The sequence below is a fragment of the Scleropages formosus genome, chromosome 13 (genome assembly GCF_900964775.1).
Source record: "Scleropages formosus chromosome 13, fSclFor1.1, whole genome shotgun sequence".
Taxonomy (NCBI): Eukaryota; Metazoa; Chordata; class Actinopteri; order Osteoglossiformes; family Osteoglossidae; genus Scleropages; species Scleropages formosus.
The window spans coordinates 10,364,312-10,390,620 of NC_041818.1; the positions used below are offsets into that span (position 1 = coordinate 10,364,312).

The following is a 26,309-nucleotide window of genomic DNA, read 5'->3' on the forward strand; positions in this document are numbered from 1 at the left end:
TTGTCGTTGGTGGGGTGCAATTTGTTTGAACATGGACATTACAGACTTTGCAAGGCTTTTATTTCCATAATGTATCTCATCACATTTTTCTGCACAATCAGCAGGTCTCCAGGCATCTTGGTTTTAGATCATCATCTCCTTGAGAGTTTGTCGATGAGGAAAAGATTATTCCACAACTGAAGTAGAGACGAGAGGTCTCTGGGACAGTGAGGAACACCAGGAGACCAGTGGCAGAGGAGTGAAAGGGCTTTGTGCGAGGAATGGGTGTAAAAAGGCTTTACGAGAGCTTGTAAATGTGAAGGAGCACTGTGGAGCTGATGGCTGGGCTTTAGGCCAGCGTTGGACATCTGAAGCTCAACTAGTGCAGGGAGCAGAGGAACTGTGGGCCATGGGCAAAACAAAGGAGGGTGATCACCACACAGTAAGGCTGCCAGTGAAGTAAACTCTGGGAATTCGTTGGAACAGTACAATTGAACTGCACAGATGGATTGTGATATTCTTCAGAATTCAAAAAGGTGCTGTGGGTGTTTGCACCTTCTAATGGTAGCTATTTTATGGCATGGTAATTTCAAAGCTAGACCTTAGCACCATGCGTCCTCTTCGTTGTGGAGATGTTTTCTACCAGCTCTCCAAGTCCCGAGAACCACCATTTACGAGGCATGGGAATGACAGACTTTGAGAGATAGGGCAGAGGCAACGTAACAGATTAATGAGGTGTGGGAAAGCTCTTTGAACAAGTGGAAGGAAGATTCAGAAAAGTGCATGTTTGAAAACAAGGAGGAAGTGGGAATCACTGGCAGTCTCCAAGTGAACGTGGTCGTAGTGCAAGGATTGCATTGAGGGCGCTGAGTTTAAGACACTGAGCAAATGCAGATGACATTAAAAGCAAAAAATGACCAAAACTGCAATATGAAATGTTGTTCAGGTCTTAGGTGATAGTGTGAGAGGGAAGGAGCAATACGAAAAATATCTTAGACCATGTGAGTTCTGATTTTAAAAAGAAAATAAAATTATAAATGATACTGGACATATTTAAATGTTTTCAATTGTGCATGAAGATAGTTGAAGGTCAATAAGTCAACAATACATGTGAATGTGAAGAATGCTATGAACAGCAGTGGTAACTCATTCTCTACCCCCACAGACCCAAAGTCCATCAGCTCACCTCCTCACGATGAGTTCGCCTCCAGCTGGTCCGTGCGCAGGCTAAGGCAGGAGAGAGATATGAACCAAACATCTGACCTGCCCCGAGCAGGTAGGCTATTTCTTTGATACTGACTTAAAACATCGTCTTGCTCTAGGCCACTGCAACAAGTTTGTATCTAGTTACAGATTCCCTTTCTTAAGCATTACACTTATCTGCTGCTATGTAAGCTCAACATCTGCAGATGTATCATATATTAAGGCATTTCTGTTTACTGCCATATAGCTTGGGACTAAAGAACTATCTGTCAGTTGAGTGACATTTCGACACTGTACGAGCATTGGCTAAGTGAGCAAAAAGCAAATGTGCTGTAAATGAGCACTACCACCCTGATCGCTTCCCATCTGCTCATTGAGTGGTTCAGTAATGTAACATAAAACCCCTCTTACATATCTTTGGCCCATTGATTTCGGCTCTAACAGAGCTGCCAGCTACCAAATAGAGGATGGATGGAATCGACCCATCTCCTCAGCATTCTGCAAGGACTCTGAGTTCTAACAGGTGTAATTACTGGGTGCGGGGTGAAGAGAAGACAAGCAGAAGGAGGTCGACTAGACAACTCCAGGCACTTCAGAACCACATGGAAGTAAAGTTGTCATTGGACCTGAGAGCAGCTGCTAGAGCTGATCCAACTCAAATGTAGTGTCCACTAGGGTTCTTAGAAGAACCCAACGCAGATGAAGTTAAGAGAATCGATAACTTGACAAAGGACTCCATGGTTTTGGGTGTATCATCTCAGCTCCAAGGCTGAGACCCATACCACAAAAGAAAAGCTCATAGCCCTCCAGGGCCACCCCGATCACACGACCCCAGCAAAAGTACTCAGCAAAAGAGCATGAGGAAACGTTCAGCCTCCCAGAATGAAGATTCACTATCCCAGTGGTGAGTGTTAGAGCTTCAGCAGGCTGGAAAACTCGTCCGACACATTGAGACACTGATAATAGGTAGAGCAGCTTCCGTCCACTAAAAGCAAGTGGGCAGCAATAAACAATATGTGGTCAGATCTTGCTAGAATTATGGACTCCTCTTATAGATCTTCAATGCCTCTACTGTTGGAAACTAATTGTGTACAATTTTGAAATACCAATCCAGAAAGTCCATGGAAGTTTGCGTTACGCACGTGTCTCAGATGAAAGATTTTTGGTCTATTTCCCTCTATTTTTCATCTTTATGTACGAGTTGCCTCTGTACATGCTGATATGCATTTGGGGGGTGAAGAAGTCATTATATTACTTAAAGTAGTCAACAAATAAACATGACATTTTAATGTTACAGAGTTTGTTTTAAACAAGGGCTTCAGGTTGAATCAGCAATTAGTCTTTTTCTGAAATGCTCTAGTTTGCTCATATTTTCAGCGTTTCGCCTATATATGAGTTTTTTGTTGAAGTGATGAACAGATGTCTTAATTCTGAGGCCAGAAGACTGTGTATAAAACACTTGAGACTCCATGTAACAGCTGACCACAGCAAAGCCAGAACAGTTAGTCACTCACACAAACAGCAAGCTGGAACCTAACTCAGCTACACAAGGCTGGAGGGGACACCAGTCCATTGCAAGGCACCCCAAATGGGACTCGAACCCCAGACCCACCAACAAATAAGACCTGGCCAAACCCGCCACACCGCCACCTGCCCTGACAGGACACCAAATCATTGCAAATGACCATTCAGACAAAAACAGTGTTTATACTGCTCTATATTAAACCTTTACAATGTTGAGCTGTTTAGCCAAATTATACTGAATATTTGCATTTTTTGCAATGTAACAGATATGAAATAGAAAGATTTTTGTATAGTTTTTTTGTAGCTTTAATTTTGTAACCACAGCATTTTTTATTTTAAATGTTAAGGTTTTCAAACTTACTTTATCAATTCATTCATTCATTCATTCATTCATTTCCCTTCTGTTCATGTAATGCCCTTTTTGTGCTGTTCTCAGTGTAGTAGTTACAGCTGCTGCTTTTGGATGCCAGGGCTGAAGGTTCGAATCCCACCTCCAGCTGTAGTAACCTTGAGCAGGTCCTTACCATAAATTGCTTCAGTAAAATTACCCAGCTGTATAAATGGGTAAATGATTGTAAGCATGTAATAATTGTGACCTTAACATTGTAAGTTGCTTTGGAGAAAAGCGTCAGCTAAATGAATAAATGTAGTGTGTCTAGCAGTGTAAGTCACCTTGGTGAATAAGGTGTGTGGCTGATAACACTACATGGAGTTCATTGGAAGTTCCTTTGGAGAAAAGTGTCCGCCAAATAAATAATGTAAATGTGAGGTAAATACAGGTTACTAGTGGCTTTCATTCAGAACACTACTCCTTATTTACATTTGTTCATTTAGCTGATGCCTTTTATCCAAAGCAACTTACCATGTTAGGATACTTAAAACACTCTTCACCCATTTATACAGAGGGATAGATTTAGTGGAGTAATTTAGGGTAAGTACTGTGTTCAAAGGTACTACAGCAATAAGTGAGGTTCAAACCAGTAACCTTCAGATCCAGAAGCTAGAGTGCTAACCACTACGCTAGGATCTGCCCTACACTTTGGGCTGTAGCTGTCCTGACCCGTGCTCTGTGACCTGCAGTGTGTGAGGTCACTGGGGTTCGCTGCCATGTGTACAGTACAATGTAACACACTGCGCCTTCCCTTCGAAGCATCCCAGGAAGTATGTGTGATCTTGGAATCAAAGCATCACTTCAAAATGGAGCAAATCTTATTTTCAATGATGAAAATGTAATAATATGTATAATAATACCACTCATCTTTTTTATTGCTGCAAACAATCACTTCGTATCTCAGGAACGTACAGCTGTAATGTAGAAAAGGGTGCTTCCCAGAATAAAAAATGTCCCTCCTGGGCGGGGAGTATTGGTCAGAGCAGCGCATTTAATCATTTATATGTGCAGTGCTCCGTTTGTACCTCTGCTGATTCTGAATTGGTCTGCCGTTATATCTTGCGCAGACCATCTAAACAGCAGTATTCTCTCTCCTTTTCTCCGCCTCGCACTCCCAGTCTGTGTCTCGCTGCCGTTTTTTCTTACCCTCTCTTGCCATTCCTTAAAAGGACGTATGCAGCCGTCTGCACCCGCAGCCAAGTCCCTTTGAGCCCGGAGTTGCTAGGCAACCGAATGTTAAATTTTTTAAACCGAGGGAAGTCTGTATTTCAAGCTTTCAAAGAACAAGACCTGAGAACACTGGAGAATACAATGTGCAGAAGGAGCATGGAAATCCAGGCCCATAATAATCCACCGTGTGTGTATTTTCCTACATACTGCTGCACTACTGAGATGACAGATGTTTTTGCGAATCGTTTATTTGGCCTGGCAAATGAGGGAGCCTGTTCATTTTTAGCTAACTGGTTTTGTGCCACGATTATTTCAGCATTGAGGAGAACATGGAGGCGGGGTCCTGAGCAAACAGTCCAAAAATACCTGTCTTGAGAAAGCCAGAGACTCCTAAGGGAGCGATGCATTTAGCCGTTAAATGCGTTGTCACTTTTAATTACAAAGATGGCCGACGGAGAAGCTAGCAGAAATCAAACGGGAGAAATGATGTCGCCAGCGGTAGTGGTAATAACGTAATTACGATTATTCCATCCGTCTCAGTCAAAGAGCAACAAGTCAAAATGCTATGCATGTAGTGCAAATAAAACGGAACCCTGGACATCCTGTGCTGTCCAAACCAAACCAAACAGTTGGGACGAGGTGAGAGAGCACATCCTGCTGGTGTAGCTTAAGCTCATCTGACAGGGGATGTCAGAAACATTGTTGTGAAATGTTACGGTGTGATTGCCTTTTTGGAACAGGTTAGCATATTTCAGCCTCTCACCCCTTGAAATGCCTTCCTCTCTCTCAAGTTATGTCTAACTTCACTGTCAAAGCTTAAAGGAGCTTCTTTCCTTCTGGTCATTAATTGTGCTGGAGGAAAACTTTATTCTTGCTTGGCAAAGGCCCCTTGTGGTCCAGTGTGCTTTATTAATTTTGCACCTAATTTATTAATTAATAAAGCTAATTTATTATTTTTGCACCTTTGCACCTAATCTTAACAACTGCACATTTTCATTTCAGGGTACAGAGCTAGGCACCTTGCTTAAGGGCACGTAACCAATCTAGGATTTGAACCTGCAGCCTGCAGTAAACCCTCAGTAAATTTTTATTTATGCATTTAGCAAACGCTTTTCTCCAAAGTGACGCACAGCTCAAAGTAAAAAAAAGTGTATCCCTCAACAGATTGAGGACTAAGATGCACACACCCCCGATTATTGAAGTACAGCTTATTTGCTTGTAGAGCCGTAATCGTAGGGCCCATATTCCAATAGCTACTGAATTGATATATGAATAGGAAATTAGGTGGATAAAAAGTAGCAGGCGGAGAGGGTCTTACTTGCAAGGCTTTCGGGAGCTTGTGATGGAAATGTGTCTGAAAGAGATGAGTTTTGAGGCTCGAAGGGAGTCATCAGTTCTGAGGGACAGAGGGTGTTTTTGGGTCACATATAATATGTGTACACTCCTCAACTGCCCTTCCCCATTAACCCAACCCTTTTTGTGTAGTATACTGCTGTGACACTATAACAGACAGTACACCCAACGTTGAGCGTTTTGTGCATCCAAAGCACAGATGCGCTGCGGCTCTTAGCCTTCATCATGCATTGCCCTACAAAGTCAATGGCTCATGGCATGAACGCCGGGAAGTGTGTTTGGACCAGTCCGTGCGGGTGTGTTACCCGAACACAGGGCCGCTCTCCCTCCAAGGGTCCCTTCCCAATTAGTAGCCTCAGTGGTGGCATCTCAGTGTAGAGCTCTGCTGCACCCACGTGGCATTACATGAGCGGCCACAATTTGTCGATCATGCGTGCCTTGCTACCTGGGTGCTGTGCTTCAGCGAGGGTTGGAAAGGAGCTGCGTGAATGCCCCGGAGTAGTCATTAAGGGCTATCTTCATGTGTGTGACTCCCCCTTCCCCACTCGCCCAGCAGCACAAATCTCACGTGAGCACATGAGTACGTCACATGGTGTCAGGTGCCCCCCTGCTGAGCTTTGATCACAGATCAGAGTGTGCTGGGGCGAGGGTGACGTTCTGTATGTTGCTCAGGCATTAGAACTGTCTGACACTTGGCTTGCTTTGTGGCAGAATCCCTGAGGCCCCCAGAGAGAAGCCCATGGAGGGTTGCTTTGCTTGCAGATGAAGGATCTTCTGGTACCTTGACTGCTATTTGCAGCTTTCTGGGTTTGTCTGCAACCCCTGGATTTGAACCAGGATTTCTGCTTGACTTATTTCATCTCACCTTTTTACTTCCATTCATCAGTCAGGCTCTTCCTTGGCGGATATGGATCAAGGGCTCTGTGCGGACAAAGAAAAGATCATATTCGCTGTCTTCTCCCTGATCCCTTTCGCTCTTGGTGTCAAAAGTTTTAAACAATGATGATACTGAATTTAAAAAAATCTGTCAATCATATGCATAAAAATTCACATCTTGTGTGATGCCGTTGCTGTCTGGGTCTCTTTGCCCGCAACCCTTCCTGCCACCGCATTGCCACCTGTGAACACAGCAGACAGTGTTCGCCGCTCCAGATGATGCCCCGAAACCTGTGCCAGGGCCCGTTACCCTAACCTCAATCCTGACTCTGGCTGTTTTGTTCAAAATATCATGATAAATTTAGGATGAGGACGTGGAGGCAGAGTGAATTGAATATGACAGTGAGTACTGGGCATGTGCTCATGGGGAAGGGGATGAGAGGTGGCGCTGGGGGGAGCATCGCAATCCCTCACGAGGCAGCTCTTCAGCTGTTTGTCTGGCGGGCGCATCAAGCCGTACAGCCAGACACCCACCACGCCACTATGGGGATAAATGTTCACTCGGCAAAAATCAGCAGTGGATATCGACCCCAAGCTGCTTCAGACATGGCGGATGTGAGAGTCCGCTCATTTTTTGTAATCATATTGATTTCCTTAATGCGGCTGACGTGACCGAAGGGGCCGGCATTCCGCATGCGGGCAGCGGGGCGCTGCTGACTGTGCCAAATTCACTCCTGGCTGGTGTGTTCAATCAGCAGATCCCACCATGCTGAACAACAGCTGCCGCTTACGGGGAAAGAAAACGTAGGTCGCGCTCACCAGTACCGAACCTGGCTGGCACCAATACCGACACGATACGCTCATAAACATCTGCTCTAATTTCAGTTTTCCTATTTAGCATCCCTACGGTTACTCTCTTTTTACATTTTTATCCTGTGAATACATATTCGCCCCCCCCCCCAGTACTCTACGATTGGCTCCCTGCTGATGCCTGTCAAAATCCTTGGGGCCAATAAGAGCCCCCAGGAGAAGGTCTCCATAGCAACTGCTGTGTCAGGCTAAGGCAACTTGTCAAATCCTTTAGTCAAGCCCTGCTTTTCGGCAGCCAATCTGCACTGACAGTTTGGATGCAGTTTCTAGGGGTTTTGGGGGTTGGGGTGGCTTCTAAAGATAGATGATCCATTGGGTGGGTTTCGATGAGGAGGGAGCGTGTTGAGGACGAACACACACCGCAGCTCTGTCATTTGATCTTGAGGTGTCCCTTAGTTGGGCTCCACTTTCTCCGCCATGACAATGTGAGATGTGCCGAAGGTCTTCGCAGCGACCTGTCGGATGGTTATTCGCCACGAGTCGTCAGTGGAATGACCTTACGTACACTTTTGCTTCCCTGTGTGAAAGGGAAGTGGTCAAGCAGAGTACGCTCCCCCCTCCAGCCAACACACAAACACACGCGCGCCCATTCGTCGTTCTGCGAGCATCAACTCCCACACATGCAGTCTCCCGGGAGCACAAAACCTCCCTGCGTTCTCACTTTCCCACAGAAATAGTGGCTCTCGCACACCACCGTAGGTACTGGCCCTACGAAAGGCTCTGTGGCACTTGGAGGAGCAAGTATGAGGGCTCCGATGTTTAAGCACTGCACGACGCCCATCGAACAGTGATATTTGTTTCGCCTTGGGCTCAGTGCAGCTCGTTCCGGTGAATTCCTCTTCTCACTTTGACTAGTGTTGTCTTCCCAAATGGCGCAGTCGGATGCGTGTGTTGCATTGTACCTTTGTCGATGTAAAGGTGTTTCCGGCACTGGTGGAGTAGACAGTTGGTGGCTATTCTCCCACTGTTTGCATTATATTCACACTGTGGTTTATTTACATTTATTCATTTAGCTGACACTTTTCTCTAAAGCGACTTACAATGTTGAGGTTACAATGATATATTATATTAAAAGAGTAATTTTACTGGAGCAATTTAGGATAAGTACCTTGCTCAAGGGTACTACAGCTGGAGGTGAGGCTCAAACCTGCAACCTTTGCACATGTACGACCTCCATGTTTACATTGCGCACTGCACGCTCTATATACGTATATAACCTCGTTTCTTGAATTTTTGCAGTAATAGTAATTTTTGTAAATTTGTCATTTACGCCTTGTGTTTTCCTTGTGTTTTTCTTTCCTTACGTCCTTATAATTTATGTCATAGGCTGCCAAGAGGATTCACAGAGTAAGAATGTCATTGTACGGTGTAACGAACTGTTTACTGTACGCATGACAATAAACTCTTGAATCTGGAATCTTTGGATCCAAAGGCAGCAGCTTTAACCACTATGCTACCAGTTGTCCCCATTTGACAATTCACTGGGATCTGTCAGTCTGTGGGTAACATCCTAGGACCAGCAGGACTGTTAGGAGCTCAAAATTAACAAGCGCTCTTCCCCAGTCGGTGAGCTCGTTGGCATCGAGGAGACAGTTGCATCTCAGAAGTGCCTGATAAGAATTGTCATAGCTCTGGCACGCCACTCGGCTGTAGCCGCATATGAGCCGCGTCCCTTCGGAGCTCTCCCGCTCTCACTCCCCTCATCTGCCCCCTACACCCACCTCCATGATGCCTCCCTACAGCTGAGCCGCGGCACCAAGGAAGGCCGAGACAAAAAGGCAGCAGGAAGGAGTGACAAAACTCATGGAAGGAAGTGGTAGATGATGAGTGAAAGGGGGCAGAGACTAGAGGTGGTAAAGGAAAAAGAGATGGACGCAGAGAGAAAGTGGTAGGGTTAGGGTTAGGGTCGACCAGAGACATACACGTCAAAGATGACCACAGACTGACCACCTGTGGGGACATCAGGTTGCCCATAAACTGGGCAGAGGAGGAAACAGAAGAAACCATCTATAGAACATAACCTGTTCCGATATACAATTAAATGAGAGCAAATATAGAAAAAAAGAGCTTGGCAGATGCTGAGGGACACCCTCGTGAGTAACAGTTGCATGTATAACGGATGACTAATATCTGTAATGAGTGTAATACCTGAATCAACACATGAAGGAATTTACAAATATTCTGTAATCTTATTTCATGGCTTATACAGTATGTCTTATGTGTCCTTATGTACGCTACGATTTAATTTAAAAATCATGATATATCATTAATACATTGTTTTGCCGCACACTGATCGGCCTCAATATTAAAAATGAAGCTATTTCTATTTAGACACGATGAGTTTGTAGTTGTTCCTAAACCACACCAGTCCATATTTGAGTTTCCAGAGAATGCAGTGACGTGTCGATGTCAGGAATAGCCTCTGAACACGAAACTGGACTCGAGACCTTAGGAGAACTTCATGGGGCAGATGACGGCGACGGAGAAATCGATGGCGAGAAAAGCGGAGTAAAGGCCGAGAGAGGAGTCGAGTGACGGTTGCACGGGGCGAAGAGAGCCTGTCTGGATGCCTTCTCCACCCAGACACCTGTTCCATCCGTTTATTAACTGTGCTTCTTTCCAAGCCATCCACGAGTTCCCGGCGGACATCTTCACCAAGGAGCAGCGGCGACACGGTGCGGTGCTGCTCCATGTCCTGTGTGTGAGTGTCACCTCTCCGCCAACATGGTCCCGTAGTCCAAGGGCTGCTCACCACACACAGCTGCTACAGTTACTGCCCCAAGTTCCTAACACACCACAGAGGTCGCATCACACCACAGTTTCCCAGGTCTCCCCAGTAAACCATGAGCTCTTCTAAACACTGAAAATCAGAAGCATCGCAGTCTGGAGCTCCCAGCAGGTTTTGGGATTCTCACCACACTAATGTGGCATGCATGATTTCACTTAAAAGTTTAATGACTCCACAGAGTAAAACGAGGAACACAACCTCAGAGGACCCTGTTCCGTTGTGTTCCAATTATAGCTGCTTCAGTGTGTTTCAGATCTCCTTCAAGAGAACAGTGGGTGAAATGGGGGGGAAAAGCTTAATATCAGTAACATCTTCCCTCTTCCCATGACTGTGTAATGTCATCATAGACTAAAATTCTATTTCCTCTCTTCTACATATTAGCCTTTTAAGATTTTTTATTTTTATTTAATTTTGTTTTATACCTTGAATAGCATCTACGTGGCTGAAGAAATTCCTCCAAGCAACAACAGATATTAGAAGTCCTTAAGTGCTATATATGTATTTATTACCTTGGGACAAAAATTTATTTCTCTGTCTCCTTGTATATCCTAGGCCATCTACATGTTCTATGCCCTTGCTATTGTCTGCGATGACTACTTTGTTCCATCCCTGGAGAAGATTTCAGAGGTAACTATAACAGCGGCGTTTTCCCAACATCGATTCATGGAACAGCTGTGTTCGCTTCGGTTTTGACCAGGTTTGGACACCAGATGTACGGTGTGTTTTGGTGCCATTTATTCTGAACTGTGGGGTCTTTCAGCTTCTACAGCAGTGAAAGAGTTCAGCTAAGGAACTCCACAAAGAAACACGCTCATGGAAGAAAGCTCATGTGATTGCGGTCTTACCCAGTAAACGTGTTTAGAACGGAATTCGTGTGTTCGGTGCCTCTGTGCAGATTGTGTTGAATGGAATCGCCTACTGAAGTGGAAGCGACGACATGAGCAGAGCAGTTATGCTGTGAACTCCTGGGTTGCCCCAACAAAAATATCAACGACTTCTTGTCCTATTGTAGGGTCATGCCGTACAGCACCAAGACAGGCAGGGTAACCCCATATGGGATGCCAGTTCGCCGCAGAGCAGCCACACACACTCAATCACTCAACACCTTCACAACCTACAGGAAGTGAAGGGTCACGAGTTCACCTGAAACACATGCCTCTGGACTGCAGGAAGAAACCAGAGCACCTGAAGGACACCAATGCGAACACAGGCATAACGTGCAAACTCCACACAGACTACACAGGGGTAAAATCTACACCCAGCTGCAGAGTCCATGATTGGTGTGGCGCCTGCTGCACCACTGTGCCACCCTTCCAAACAAAAGTATTAAAGAAAAACTGGGATAGTTACCCTCAAAACAGAAGCTTAACTGGGGAGGACAGAAGAAAAGAGCCTTCATCAGACCCCTTCCACTTCTCTAGTTTGTACACCACTGGAGGCAGCTGGTCTCCATTAACTAACGTCACCAGCGTGAGGTGGAATCCATACCCTTCTGTGACGTACAGCCCAACCACGTACCATGGTTCCGCTTCCTACCAGCTCATGGAAAGCATCTGCAGGCCCTCCACTTAGCCTAGACACAGATGTGTAGGTAGAGCAGGGTGCAGCGCACCTCCCAGGGTACCTCTACTCCTCTCGCTTCTCACTCTCTCCCGCTCCTTATCTATATCATCTGTGTGTGTCATGCATCTCTTTATGCTCTAAACCCCTCAAAGTTGATCTCTTAGGTTGTTTTAGGGTTGTTTCCGAAACCCTCCCCCCACCAAATATATGTGCGCACACACACACACACACACACACACACACATTTCCTACCATGTTCACATCATTCTTTTTCTCCTAGCTGGACATAATTCTATTTCAATTAACCTCTGTGTTTATATTCTCACCTCCCATCCCTTACTTATTAATGTCCTGCGTGGTCAGACTCAGTTCGCTCAATGCCTCCTCTCTGTGTTGTGTTCTAGTGACTTTACTTTGTTTTACCCTACTCCTTGGCTACGTTGACGGTACGTTTCACTGCATGCTACAGCGCATTAACTGGCCCCTTTCTTTTCGCTGTGCTTTAAGCTTGCTCTCTGGTGTTTTCAGACTCATCTTATTATGTGCGAATCTGTTGCTTTTATCTCTCTGTGTGCTCAAGAGATGTTGCAGTGTATTAACGTCTGCCCATCCTCTAGAACCTGCACCTGAGCGAGGATGTGGCGGGTGCCACGTTCATGGCAGCGGGCAGCTCCGCCCCAGAGCTCTTCACTTCTCTGATAGGTCAGTTTAGTACAGTTTGGAAGAAACTCTCCATATGCTGCATTGCATTGACCATTTTGGGTTTCTTTTTCATTTTACCTAAGCATATAATTTACATTACCTTTACGATAAGCAGTTCATCTTCACCTGCCTGCACTAAATGGGAGAAGAGGGTTCATGACACTTACAGTGCTTTCCAAGTCTGAATTTCGAATAACGTTTTCTTTTTTATTTTATTATTAGTTAGTCACTTGAGATTCTGAAATTGAATTTTAAAGCGACTTTGCCCATTGTTTAATTTTTGTCTTTGAAAATTCTGGGAAATAATCAGTATTAAACAAATGATATTGATATTGATCCACTGGGCTGAGTTAGAAGGCAGAGGTGCTGTGCTGTGCTGTGCTGTGCTGTGCTGTGCTGTGCGGATGAACTGTATGTGCAGAGCTGTTGCCCTGTGCTACATTTCCTCCAGAGACCAGCAGATGTCAGCACATTCAGCCCTGATCTCCTCCTTATGTGAGTGACTATTACATGTATGACATAATTCAATAGCGATTATTAAAGCATCTGGGCTCTATTCAATAGGGCCGGGATCTATTTCTGCTGAGATACAAAAGCAAACCGTTATCATCTCAGCGTTCGCACAATTCAGGAATGGAAACTGAAAGCAAGTCTGGTTTGCCACGGAGGAGATTCCGTTGCGGCATAATTCCAGCCGGGGCACGTTCAAATGACTTTGTGGTGTGCTGTGTCTGTGCTGCTCTATTAAAATGCAGGCTTTTGATCCCTCTCCACATCAGGGGTTTTCATCACGAAGGGAGATGTCGGTGTGGGCACCATTGTGGGTTCCGCAGTCTTCAATATCCTGATCATCATTGGTGTGTGTGGGATCTTTGCTGGACAGGTACGTCACACAGGACAGAGGGAGACCCAGAAATCGGTCTTTTCTTTACTTTCGCGCTACTCGCTTGAACGCAGGTTAATGTCCGTCCCCTGCTGTCACCGATCTGGTTGCTGTACCACAAGCCCTTCCCGGTCCTGCCATAGGCCCTTATGCAAGGGAATGGCCATATAAGGCATCAGTACTTTTGGATGCATCAACACTGTACTGTCATGTACTAGATCATTTGACCACCTTCCTGTCAGTCACTCGTGTCTGAGCTGATCTTCAAGTGGTTCTCAGGCCGCCGATCCAATCATGGGAAAGAGGGCAGAGCATTCCGTGTATTTTCCCACACCATATTTCATGTCAGCAGGTACAAAAAAGGAAGTCAAGTTTTTCCACATTGTTTCTATCTGGAGAAGCTCTGAGTGTTATTTACGATAATACTGAGTGCTGGAGCCGGACAAATGGAGGCAAAAGTGCGGTCTTAAATGTTACGATTTCGGTTCGCTGTTACTTTTTCACACACCTAACACACACAGCCGCTGGTCAAAACTGCGTGATGTTATAACTGAATGGTTCTCGTGTCTTTCTTCAGACGGTGACCTTGACCTGGTGGCCCCTGTTCCGTGACTGTGTCTTCTACATCTTCTCTGTGCTTGCCTTGATCCTGGTGAGGCTTGTTTCTCTCTCCAGACTTGCTATAGCTGATGCTCTCGTCCTTTATATAAGAGGATCCCGTATTGCAAAATTGGACAACAATGGGCTTTTCCTTCTGTTTGCAGTCATTTAACTTCCGCAGCAGCTATATTTTATTCTGTACAGTTACATCATTGCTTGTATGAGACATTTTGGGACAGAGGTAGACACCTGGGGGGGCGTGGTGGCGCAGCGGGCTTGGCCGGGTCCCACTCTTTGGTGGGTGTGGGTTTCGAGTCCTGCTTGGGGTGCCCTGCGATGGCCTGCCATCCCGTCCTGGCTGTGTGTGTGTGTGTGTGTGTGTGTGTGTGTGTGTGTCCATCCCATCCCAGCCTTGTGCCTTGTGTTGCCAGGTTGGGCTCCAGCTTGCCGGGACTTCGCCTGGGCCAAGCGGTTTCAGACAGTGTGTGTGTGTGTGTGTGTGTGTGTGTGTGGGTAGACACTTGGTGTCTCTGACTCAAGATATTTTTGTTCCTCACTGGTGTTCATAAGGCTATTTTCTGGCCAAAACTAGTGTATGAACTTTTGTAGTACCCTTTAAACAAAGGCTGCTGGTATAAATCAAACAATCCAGTGATCCAGTGAATACCAGCCAGTGTCAAATATTTGCCTGTAACACTACACAGTGCCTCTATCAACACACTGGCTGCATGTTTTGCAGAATGGAAGATATAGGCAGTGACCTTAAGAACATTATTTAAATTGAAGCTATGGAAAAACATGTAATTCTTATATTTCTTTTCGTGTTATGCTTGCAGGTAATCTATGATGAGAAAGTTATCTGGTAAGTAGCAGACAAGAGAATAAGCATTTTGACTGTGATTACATACTGCAGAAAGGTCTGATTTTCAGCAAGGAAATATATACACTGAAGGCCAGAAAAAAGTATATTTTAACAGAATCGTGTGAACTATAGACTTTAATTGTGCTTCTCTCACACTTTGCAGTCTTCATAATTGAATTCCTAATTTGCACTGAAAATGTTTTATGAGATCGTTTGTAAATGCCGTAACTTCGGATGCTCTGGTGGATGCCGTAACTCATTATAAAGCATATATTAAATGAAAGCATATGTTAAATGAAGCATGAAGCATATGTTAAATGCACTAATGATGTCATTCACAAATGATATCCTGAATATAGGCATTTCACCTTGCAGTAATTCATACCCAGTATGTCTTCTGTTCAGGTGGGAGACCATAATCCTCATCTCCATGTATGGTATTTACATTCTGATCATGAAGTGAGTGCACAGTCTCTCTTTCGTATCTCCTTCAGCACCCAGTCACTATGAGGTTTTCAGTTTAGTTCTATACCCTGCTCTTTCTAGCTTCGAAATGTTGCAGTGCTGCATAAATATTGTATATAGTGGCCGTTTGAAGGGATTTTGCACCCACGTGCTTCGGACACGGATTCAGGACAATAGATTTTTTTTCAAAAATTTGCCTTTTCTAAAAAGGAAAAACAGAAGCAATCCATCTGCTTCACATCTGTCTCCCCAGTCCTCAGACCAGCTGCCTTGAAGCCTCTGCTTAATTGGTCACCTAACAGTGAGCAGCTGTTCTTCACAAGGAGAACTGGCGTGGGACAGGCACCGGGGTGCCGTCCACTCATTGTATGGCATAAACTCACCTCCTGGCAGCTCAGTATATAGTTATATACATACAATTGTTTGTGTTATTTGAATTATGGCACCGCTTGTATTATATACATTTAGACCTTGATCCAAAATTTTTTCCATGTTGATTTTTTCGGTGTGAGGTACAGTTCACGTGTGCCTGACTGGAGTCCACCGCATCACAATATTATTTTAAATATGTTTTCCAGAATTTAAAAAATAGAAATACATTTTCCGAACACTTTTTCCCAAAGAAACTTACAATGTTAATCTACCTAGTTATTTACCTGTCTGTACTAGTGGGTAATTTTACTGGAGCAATTTAGGGTAACTACCATGCTCAAGGGTACTACAGCTGGAGGTGAGATTTGAAGCTGCGACCTTTGGGTCCAGAGCCAGCAGTTTTAAAAACTACGCTACCAGCTGTCCTGTATGTGTAAATCAAGTAGTGGTCGGCTGGTGAAATGAAATCTAAATTGTTTTTAAAAATTGTTCAATTAAAATAAAGCGATTTTCATACTGCATAAAACTTTCAATACTTGAACATTATGTTTTTTTTAGGAAATGCAGTATTGGAAAGAATTGTATTCTTTGCACCAGCTTCCTCATTAAAGTCCTTGGTAGGTTAGTGGGGAAAATGAAATATAATTAGTTTAAAAAAAACTCAATATTTCAAGTGATTTACAAGCAAACAACTCTCAATACAAAATGGAGAAAAAGTATTTAAAAAAAAATATTTTTTTTTAATTCTTAAACGTTTTATTTAGGTATAACAAGATTACTTTTAAAAATTACATAAATGATACATTGGAATGACCAGTCGTTAGCGACCGGACTTCCGGCATTAGTCCAGTCATATGAGGATGAAGCGTAAATGTGAAAAAGAAACGAGTTCCAATGTGGAAGTTCATGGATGTTCTCGTGCCTGGGCTGTCCCAGGTTTAACACCCAGATCTGGGGGTTTGTGGAGCAGCGATGTGTTGGTCCAGGACACCCCTGCATAGTGAATGGCAGGCGCCGTGATGGAGCTGTGGGCGAGGGGGGTTCTAACTGTGACACCTCCATGGTTCTACTGAGGAAAGGTGTGTGTCTCTGTGTCTAATTTTCTTCATTTCTCTATTCCATCCTGCCAGTCTTTGCTTGTGTGCGCAAGTGCAGGTTTTTGCATGTCATTAGTAATGATTTAGAATGTGTGTGTTCAATACTCTTGCATCCTCTCAAGAAGTATTGAGCCTGTACTGTCATATGCCTGTGCTAGTGGCTGTGCAGCTGCCCAACTGTTCTAATGACACACACTCTCTTCAGGTAATCGCTCTGGGCAGGAGTCTCCCGTCGTGATGGTGGATGAACTCTTCAGTCTGCACCCCCACCAGTTCTCCTTCTCCGAGGCCAGCCTGCGCATCATGATCACGCAGCACTTCTCCCCTCGCACACGTCTCAGCATGGCCGGCCGCATGCTGATCAATGAGGTACGTGGCGAGGGGGAGTGCAGCGGTGGGAACTAACACGGACCATGGACTAAAGAGGCGTGACATAGCTTCTTCTATTGAACTTTTTGCAGCAAGGACTGAAAGGATTAAAGGATGACATTACATTCAGTATTTCCAGTCACCACTGAAACTCACACGCACACATTGTCAGAAGCTGCTTGTCCCAAGTGGGGTTGCGGCGAACCAGAGCCTAACCCGGCAACACAGGGCACAAGGCTGGAGGGGGAGGGGACGCATGATGATGATGATGATGATGATGATGATCTGTCCTGCAAGTTGTCAAGTTGTCTGTGCTGTGCTGTACTGTGCTGTGCTGTTCCGCCATAAGTGTTGGGCTCTACCTGTAATCTAACAGATCCCCTCCCATCTCCTTAGAGACAGCGACTCATAAGAAACAGGAGTCCAGGAGGTAGCAGTGGCAGCGGAGCTGAAGACACCCCTGTGAAGAGAAATTCTGAGGTGCAGGTGGGGTCCTGGGGAATAGAGAATGGGGGTACTCTTGAGAACGAGAGACAACCCCTGGAAGACCCTCGGGAGAGAGGGGAGGCAGGCATGCTGGAGGGAGACATGGAAGTGGAGAATGTCCCACCTGAGGACCTGGAGGATGATGAAGGGGATGAGACATTCAGACCCCTCAAAATTCCAGGTGAGCAGGTGAAAGTTGTGTGAAGACCGATGTGGGCAGTAATTTTCATAATATGGTAGCTGTGTGGAAATACATCAGTCGCTTGTTTTATCACAGTAAATTAAATGTTACAGTAACGCAGTAGAGATACAATTGATGTATGATACGTCCATGAATTGGCAGCCTATGTATGACTCAGCAAAGAACTGAAAAGCATTCTAATTTCTGCAACACCTTTTGGGCTATGTGTCCTCCGTACCACAGGGGGGCACTGTGACCGTGTGAAGTGGCTAGTGTCCTGGCCCCTATGTCTGCTGCTGTACTGCACTGTGCCCAACTGTGTGCACCCACGCTGGCACCGCTGGTTCATGGTCACCTTTGTGGCCTCCACACTGTGGATTGCCATCTTCTCCTACCTCATGGTGTGGATGGTAAGGGTGTGGGCAGAAAGCCCTTAAGATCTGACAGATCATGTGAGTCCAACGTGCTGATCTAGGAGCAGAAACAAAGTGCACGTTCTGAGCGTATTAAATGCACTATCTCTACACAGGTCACCATCATTAGCTTCACGCTGGACATCCCTGACGTCATCATGGGTATCACCTTCTTGGCGGCAGGCACCAGCGTCCCCGACTGCATGGCCAGCCTCATTGTTGCTCGCCAAGGTGTGCCACACCTCATACTAACTGGTCCCTTTGCTCTTAGTCTTCATAAGCACTCTTCCTCTGCCTGTTCCATTGTCTTCTCACAGTTGCTTTTGCACTTCGTCATAATGCTAGCAGTACCTGTTATTGGTGCCGACCCTAAAAAAGTAATGTAAGTTTAAATTGTTTTTTAACCCTTCAAACCTTAACCGCACCAAGTTTTAATGGACTTCTAATAAGATATGCTAAAGTTCTTATTCTGGAATGGGGGGGCGAAGGATTACCCCACCCTTCAAGTTTCATATTAGAAAGAAAAATAATAAATTCCTACCCATTAGCATCCTTAACATAACATGTATTTTAAACCAATAAGAAAGATCATTCTACAGGTCAAATACAGTACATCTAACAACTTATTTCAGATTTCTTCAGTCAGCTGCTGCAAAGAAGGATGTATTTATCATACATCAAGGCTGAATTCTAGGTACACTGGGTCTTCAACTTGCAAGCACAAAAGGGACCCAATGTCTTGTTTGTAACTCGATAATATATATTTATCATACATCATTTACATTTACATATGTTCATGTAGCAGACGCTTTTCTCCAAAGCGATGTACATCTCAAAGCAAAATTCAGTGATTGCAGTACAAGGTCTTTACAAGGCAGAATTGTTGGTACACTGGCTCTGCAGCTTATAAACACAAAAGGGACCACATGTCTTATTTGTAACTCGATTTGTTCATAAATTCAAAAACATGTTTTCCTCTTAGACACAATCAATAAAACCTTAGTAATACAGTACAGATTTAAGTCAATATTTTTTACTCATTAGATTCTGTAAAACTAGGGGGTGCGGTGGCGCAGTGGGTTGGACCGGGTCCTGCTCTCCAGTGGGTCTGGGGTTCGAGTCCTGCTTGGGGTGCCTTGTGACGCACTGGCATCCCGTCCTGGGTGTGTCCCCTCCCCCTCCAGCCTTACGCCCTGAGTTGCCGGGTTAAGCTCCAGTTCCCTGCGACCCCGTATGGGACAAGCGGTTCAGAAAATGTGTGTGTGTGTGATTCTGTAAAAACCTCAGCTAAAACTAGAATAAAATATACGCTATAAGATTCATTTAGTAATTTTTATGAACTTCAAGAAACATTCAAATTAATTTTTAAAAACTTAATTTTTTTAAGTAATAAATTCATTAAATTAATTTAAAATTGCTGAAAAAAATCTGTTATTTCTACAACCTCCTTATCAATCCTGACAGCTGGCCAATTCAGTCCATAAGCATGTTTAACATTTGTTGTCTTCGAGCCACTTTCGACTTTCTGTAATACTTTATTTATTATCCAGAGATCAGTAATGCGAGTCAGTAAGACATACCTCCATTTAGTTTTGAGTGAGGTTCTGCAAAAATCTTAGCTAAAGGTGTTTTGTATGAAAATACTTCACTTTTTATATTAACATTTTTATTAGCCTTGAGCCACGCTAACATTAAAACTAATTTTCAATGACTGAAAATACAAATACTTTGTTCCTATAAACTCCTATTAGATGCAGATTCTTGGGCATTTAATCCCTTACATGTTTAAGGTGCTCTTTTGAATGAAAGTAATCCCAGACTGCGTTCCCATTGAGTGTGTTTTGCTGCCAACTAATGGCACTGACCAGAAGTGCATGTTGCTTTTACTCCGCAACAGACAAGTTTTAGAAACATGTAAATTAAGAAAATAAAAAGCAATGTGGAAAAATTCTAACACTCCATAAATACAGGCAGTCCCCAGGTTACGAACGTCCGAGTTGCGTACAACCCGTAGTTACAAACCACCACCCCCTGCTCCCGTAAAGCCTTTTATCTAAAAAATTAAAATTCCATCCAATAACAAACGGGCACAAAACATTGCGCCTCTACAGCGGTTTGTGAGCGCGTGAGCCCGAGATAGGACAAAGACTTCCTTCTTTTCAGCTGGACTGTCATGCCTACCACCTCACCACGAACGTCCACACCTGCCCGAAATCGGAACAGCTGCGTATAAAGAAGCTGCACCTGCGCTTCTTGGTTGCGGAATCTCATTTGAGAAACCCGTCTCTCCTGCGCTCTCGAGTGAACCCACGACAACACACCTGTCCTTTCAAGTCCCTCGTTCTCCCCACTCCCTCGTTCCCGCTCCTGACGTCCACGGCTCCCGACGCTTGCATCGCCTCCTCGACTGCGAAATCGGATTCTCCCCAAGACCCACGTTTGTTCGTCGGCCGGCCTACGCCTGTTTCCGTCCATGAATCTCACCTGTTTCCTGGCGTACCGACAATAAAGATCCCACGACTGGGTCCACACCTACCTCGCACTCCTGCCCGCTCAGTGTGACATGGATCACGTTTCTGTTAACAGTGTCTCGTGTGTTACTGTATTTGGCTTTAATTTTTTTGTTTTTACCCTCCTAACCATGGCACCAAAGCGTAAATGTGAGGCAAGTGATGGTGATGCATCGAAGAAAAGGAAAACGATAACGATTGAAACTAAAGTGGAAATAATAAAGCGATCTGAGAAATGTCAAACGCGAAAGAACTTTGGAAAAGCGAACATTAAAGGTTCTTTAATGTTTTTTATAGCTACACACACATTCTCTCCTCCTCTTTCTCGCTCTCTATTATAAATAATGTAGTAACATTTATTATTATTTTTCTCTCTTTCTACATCTCTTTATATTATAAACACTGTAGTTACATTCATTGTTATTATTATTATAATTATTATTAGCCTTACGCCCTGTGTTGCCGGGTAGGCTCCGGTTCCCCGCGACCCTGTATGGGACGAGTGGTTCAGAAAATGTGTGTGTGTGTGCGTATTATCATTATTATTATTATTATTACTGTATTATTATTTTAAAAATGTTTTAGTGTATCTGGAAGTGTTTCTTTAATGTATTTATTACATATAAAGATACAAGATATCCTATACACTAAGACAAACATTTGAGTAACTGACGTTAGACACGAACCGTACCTAACTGTTCCGGCTTAAGTACAAATCCGACTTAAAGACAGACTGAGGAACGGAACTCGTTCATAATCCGGGGACTACCTGTAGAAAAAACAGCATACGCATCAGTATGCAGGACGAGCACTGAAAACAGCTCTTTGTACCCTTATATTTTTAGCACCTCACTTTCAAAACCTCCCCTGTGCTCAGATCATAATTAATACTGCTGTTTAAGTCACAGATCTTTTTGTTTGTTTGAATTATGAAGGTTCTTTCTAAGACCTCTCTCATCCACCCATTCGTCTTTCTCTCTACCTCCCTTTGTTCGCCTCTTCAGGTATGGGGGACATGGCGGTGTCCAACTCCATCGGTAGCAATATCTTTGACATCCTCCTGGGCCTGGGCTTCCCCTGGGCCCTGCGTACACTTGTGGTGGAATATGGGTCCATGGTAAGTCTCCCTGTCTGTGTCCCTCTTAAACTCAGCTTCACCTGTGGTATGATATCAGTCACACATAACATTTTCCATTGAATTAACTTATGTATTTACATCACCAATGCACGTATGAACATTTAACTTGTAATTCAAAGAAGGCAGTGGTTTGAATTTGAAAAGTTACTGAGTTTATCTTCCAGTTAATTAAATGATTAATGATTTATTTCACATAGTGTTTGCAAGACAGCCAGCAAGAGGGGGTGCAGCCTCTCAGTGCCTGAGCTGTTTGGGCATAGGTTCAAATCTGGCTCTGTTTCTGTGGAGTTTGCATGTTCCCCCTGTGTCTGTGTGGATTTCCTATGGGTGCTCTGGTTTCTTCCCACAATCCAAAAAACATGCAGTTTGAGTTGATTGTTGACACCAAATTACCCATAGTGTATGTGAGTGTGTGCGTGTGGCTGCCCTGTGATGGATGTCCTCTCCTCAGCCTCGCACCCAGTGATTCCGGGGTAGACTCCGGGCTTCTGGAACCTTGATCAGGACAAATGATTACTGAAAATGGATGCATTTTTAAAATGTCTCTCTTACAGAATAGTTCAAAGAGCACATGATACACAGACACACACAAAAAAACAAACATCCTATATCTTTGGTGAAATAAAGATATAGCATTTTTATTTTTTCATAATATATATTTTGTACTCAAGGGAACATAGTAATTTTGTTGGAAATCCATTAATCAGATTAGTTTTGTATAACAGTCGTAGTTTCCGTCATTCACTTCTGATCTAAGTCATTAACATATTTTAAAAAATCGCACTATCTGAGAATATGGAGAAAATGTAAAGCTACTGTCTAATGCTTTTCAGAAGGTAAGTATTGTAAATAGCAAGGAACTACTGTATATGCCTCGGGTGGGATGCCATGTCAGACTCTCACTCTGGTCTACTGACTCCGGCAATAATATCCACGTGTGCTTTCTGAATATAGTGTTGGAGATGGTCTCCTCGCTGATTAGGACTGGGAATAATAAATAACTGTAGCTGGTTTGCTGGGACAGGAGAAAAGAGGTCCTCTGTAGTGAAATTATGCAGACAGGTTTGTGGTACCGATCTGTTACCATATACGACTGAAAAAGCTCCGTGTGTTCAGTTAAGACAGTAATTTAAGTCGATGGCGCCCTCGCCAACCTGAAAACACCTGCATTCCAGATCCATAGTTGAATGTCTGAGCTGTAAATCCGATCAGCGCTTGCGCTGCCTTGAGCTGCAGCGCGACTGGCCTCCGGAGGCACCCGGGGTTTTAGCGCTTTTCGGGGTATTCATCACCAGTGAGTGTCGGCTATATCGTGCAGCCATTATTTGGTTTTTCTCTCGAGTGGTTAAACTGATTCATTGGCTCTACTGCCACTGGTTCTTAACCACCAGGTGCGATGCGGTTGACAACATCCTTCCTGTCTGACAGTAATGTAAGCTACTCCTCAGTGCTCAGGTTGGATGAAAGTGTGTTCCCTTTCTTTCCCTCTCCGTCTGTGCTAAATGAACAAGTTTTATGTGTTATTGACTTTAATGACATCAGTGAGCTGGCATTACCAGCGCAGCTCAGCCAACGCTCTACTAAGAGGGCAAATAAAGCAATGTAGCTGTGAACGACGCATAAACAAGACAGATGGCAGTGAGCCAGGGGTCTGCATGGAGCAAAACCCATCTTAACTGCCCATGTAAGAGGATGAACTGAAACATTTGAGGTATGCAGTGCGGTATTTGTAGTCTTTTTCTCTATCTCGATTGTTTCTAGTATATTTTTTATGTGAACATTTCTCTGACGATTACATACATATATATACATACCGATGGCTGAATATCTAAAGTGAACAATTGTTTATTTTGAACGTTTCTTGCAAACATATTAGGCATTGGAAGTCCGCGTTTCCAGAGTCACTTTTTCCACTAAGTCACAGTCAACACCCGGCGGCACGGCAGTAGCGCTGGAACCGCACGGTGCCCCTGGGCCGTTCAGGCGTAGGTTTCAGTCCGGGTCAGTCCGTGTGGAGCTCACATGGGTTTCCTCCCTCAGTCTAAATGCATGTGTGTTCCGCTAAATGTGTGACGCTGAATTGCCCTTCGTGTGTGTATGTGTGTGAAATGACTGTACGGAATGAATCTATCTAGAATTGATTTTCAGGTTTATCATGTGTACGTCATACAATGAAATTCTTTCCCGCGTGTCTCCCGCGCACTGCGAAAGGAATAACTACAAACCAGACAACAAATACCGAGACTGTAAATACAATCCCAATAATAAACAAGGCAATAAGCATAATGCCGATACATATAAAATCAAGAGGATATGCACAAAAACACGCATCAGGTCAAGTCTTTTCGTGCAGCTGGCAGTGTGGGTAGCTGTTGAGTGACCTTACGGCTTGCGGGTGGAAGCCGTGGTGCGAATCCTGACAGTTCTGTACCTCTTGCCAGAGCAGAGGGGAGGAGGGAGAAAAGTGTCTGTGCGGGGTGGCTGAGGCCTTTAAGAATACTGTTTGCCTTTTTAAGGCAGTGTGTGTTATTTATCTTGTAAACAGGGCAGCTGCATTCCATTGATATTCTGAGCTCACTTCATTGTAAGTCACCTTGAACAAAGGGGCTACGTGCTAATGCTAGCTAATGTTAGCTAAATGCTAGCTGATGTTAGCTAAATGCTAGCTAAATGCTCATTCAGAGCCATTGTAGCTGCTGGAGAGAAGCATCTGCTAATTGAATAAACATGAAAACAGATGTCTCTCTATTTTTTTGTTAGGCACCATAAAATGTTGGATACAGCTGAAATAAATGAAATTATTTGCAAGACTCAAATATTCTTAATCGTACCATATATACTGGCAACAGATTGCTGCCTGAAGTGTCCTCAGCATGGAAAGACACAACACTAACAGTAACATTTTTAATCACTCGAAGTTCATTAAAATTGAAATGAGTTTAAACGAAGCGAAAATAAATCTGATTCGGTGACAGCTGTGGAGCAGTTCATCCCACGAACATGTGCGATGTTTCTGATTTTGTTATTCATGACCAACGTACAGCATGAGATGAAAACTTTTATGAGTTGAATTCAATCAGTTCTATACTCCTCCTCTGTTTGCCTGTGTTTTACTGAATATTGGTGTCTACTGGTGGGCCACATAAATGCAGGTTACATTTGCTTTGCCAGAGACTGACAGTTTAGTAAATGCTACAGCAATGAATGCAATTTCAAATAAGAAAAAAAAAAATGGAAAATGAATTTTCAAATTGTGTAACTTGGTCATTTAGAACATGAGGAGCCAGTGTATTTTTTTCAGATCAATTTTTACTATAAAATGCTTAAAAATTAACCAAAAATATGATACTAAAGTACAGTGTGTAATGCAGAAACACAATGTTGGAATGAATCTTTTTTTGGCTGGACACTCTGTGGAGTGTCAATAACAAGGCACAATAAAGTTTAAAAAGTTGGTGGATAAAAAGTTGGCACTGCAGGTCTCACCAGATGTTATCGATCACAGATGCACTTCCTTGCTCTTTCCTGTTTATTTTTTGTACTCTTGTAGCAGAGCTTTTATCTTCCATAAACTTCTCTGTCAATCAGGCCGTATCACAGGTATATGAGAAAAAACATTAAAGTAGCATGAAATGAGGTATAAAGGTAAATACCATATGGTGAATAATATAATGAAGAAAAATCAAAGAATAACTAAAAGTAAACCAAAATATAATAATGAAATGTGAATCATAAGAAAATTAAGAGTAAGTACACACACACACACACATTTTCAGAACCGCTTGTCCCATACGGGGTCGCGGGGAACCGGAGCCTACCCGGCAACACAGGGCGCAAGGCCGGAGGGGGAAGGGGACACACCCAGGACGGGACGCCAGTCCGTCGCAAGGCACCCCAAGCAGGACTCGAACCCCAGACCCACCGGAAAGCAGGACTGTGGTCCAACCCACTGCACCACCGCACCCCCAGTTCTAAGAGTAAGTAATAAAACTGTAAAAAAGTGAGTATATACCAACAATATTTACATTTGAGGTATTAAAAAGCAGATTTTTGGAAAACAGAGATAGAATCAGAATCAGAATCCGATTTATTTGACCAAGTATGTACACACATACAAGGAATTTGGCTTCGGTTCCCAACGGCTCATAGTGTAGAGTAGACAAAAAAAAAACACAATGTGCATATACACACATATAAACATACATGCATACAACAACTGCACAGGTGCATGTATTTGCATGTTGCAAAGATGACAGTGCCGGAGAATAAAAGACAATAACGAGGGATGGAATACATAATGAGGGATGGAATAAATAATGAGGGAGGGAATAAGCAAGAGGGAGAAAGTATTGCACGGACTAACAACAATCAGCTGTTCATGGACATAACAGCTTGGGGAAAGAAACTGTTTTTGTATCTGGTTGTTTTGGTGCACAGTGATCTGTAACACTTGCTGGATGGGAGAAAGGGTGGCATGGTGGCACAGCAAGTAGCACTGCTGTCTCACACTGCTT

General features: G+C 43.9%; 1 protein-coding gene across 3 annotated transcripts in view; it reads left to right on the top strand.

Annotated features, from left to right (window-relative positions):
• slc24a6a (solute carrier family 24 member 6a) overlaps positions 1–26,309 on the top strand; it is a 35,801-nt gene that overhangs the window by 6,868 nt on the left and 2,624 nt on the right. For 2 of the 3 annotated variants that reach the window (XM_029257494.1, XM_029257496.1), the window contains exons 2-14: positions 1,145–1,255; positions 9,991–10,067; positions 10,707–10,781; positions 12,335–12,419; positions 13,199–13,302; positions 13,880–13,954; positions 14,739–14,764; positions 15,170–15,223; positions 16,538–16,680; positions 16,904–17,067; positions 17,464–17,734; positions 17,978–18,144; positions 21,662–21,774. In XM_029257494.1, the coding sequence (XP_029113327.1) occupies positions 1,145–1,255; positions 9,991–10,067; positions 10,707–10,781; positions 12,335–12,419; positions 13,199–13,302; positions 13,880–13,954; positions 14,739–14,764; positions 15,170–15,223; positions 16,538–16,680; positions 16,904–17,067; positions 17,464–17,734; positions 17,978–18,144; positions 21,662–21,774 (1,465 nt within the window). Of the gene's footprint in view, positions 1–1,144; positions 1,256–9,990; positions 10,068–10,706; positions 10,782–12,334; positions 12,420–13,198; positions 13,303–13,879; positions 13,955–14,738; positions 14,765–15,169; positions 15,224–16,537; positions 16,681–16,903; positions 17,068–17,463; positions 17,735–17,977; positions 18,145–18,263; positions 18,379–21,661; positions 21,775–26,309 lie in introns of all 3 variants that reach the window. The other variant, XM_029257495.1, reaches the window with a different exon arrangement.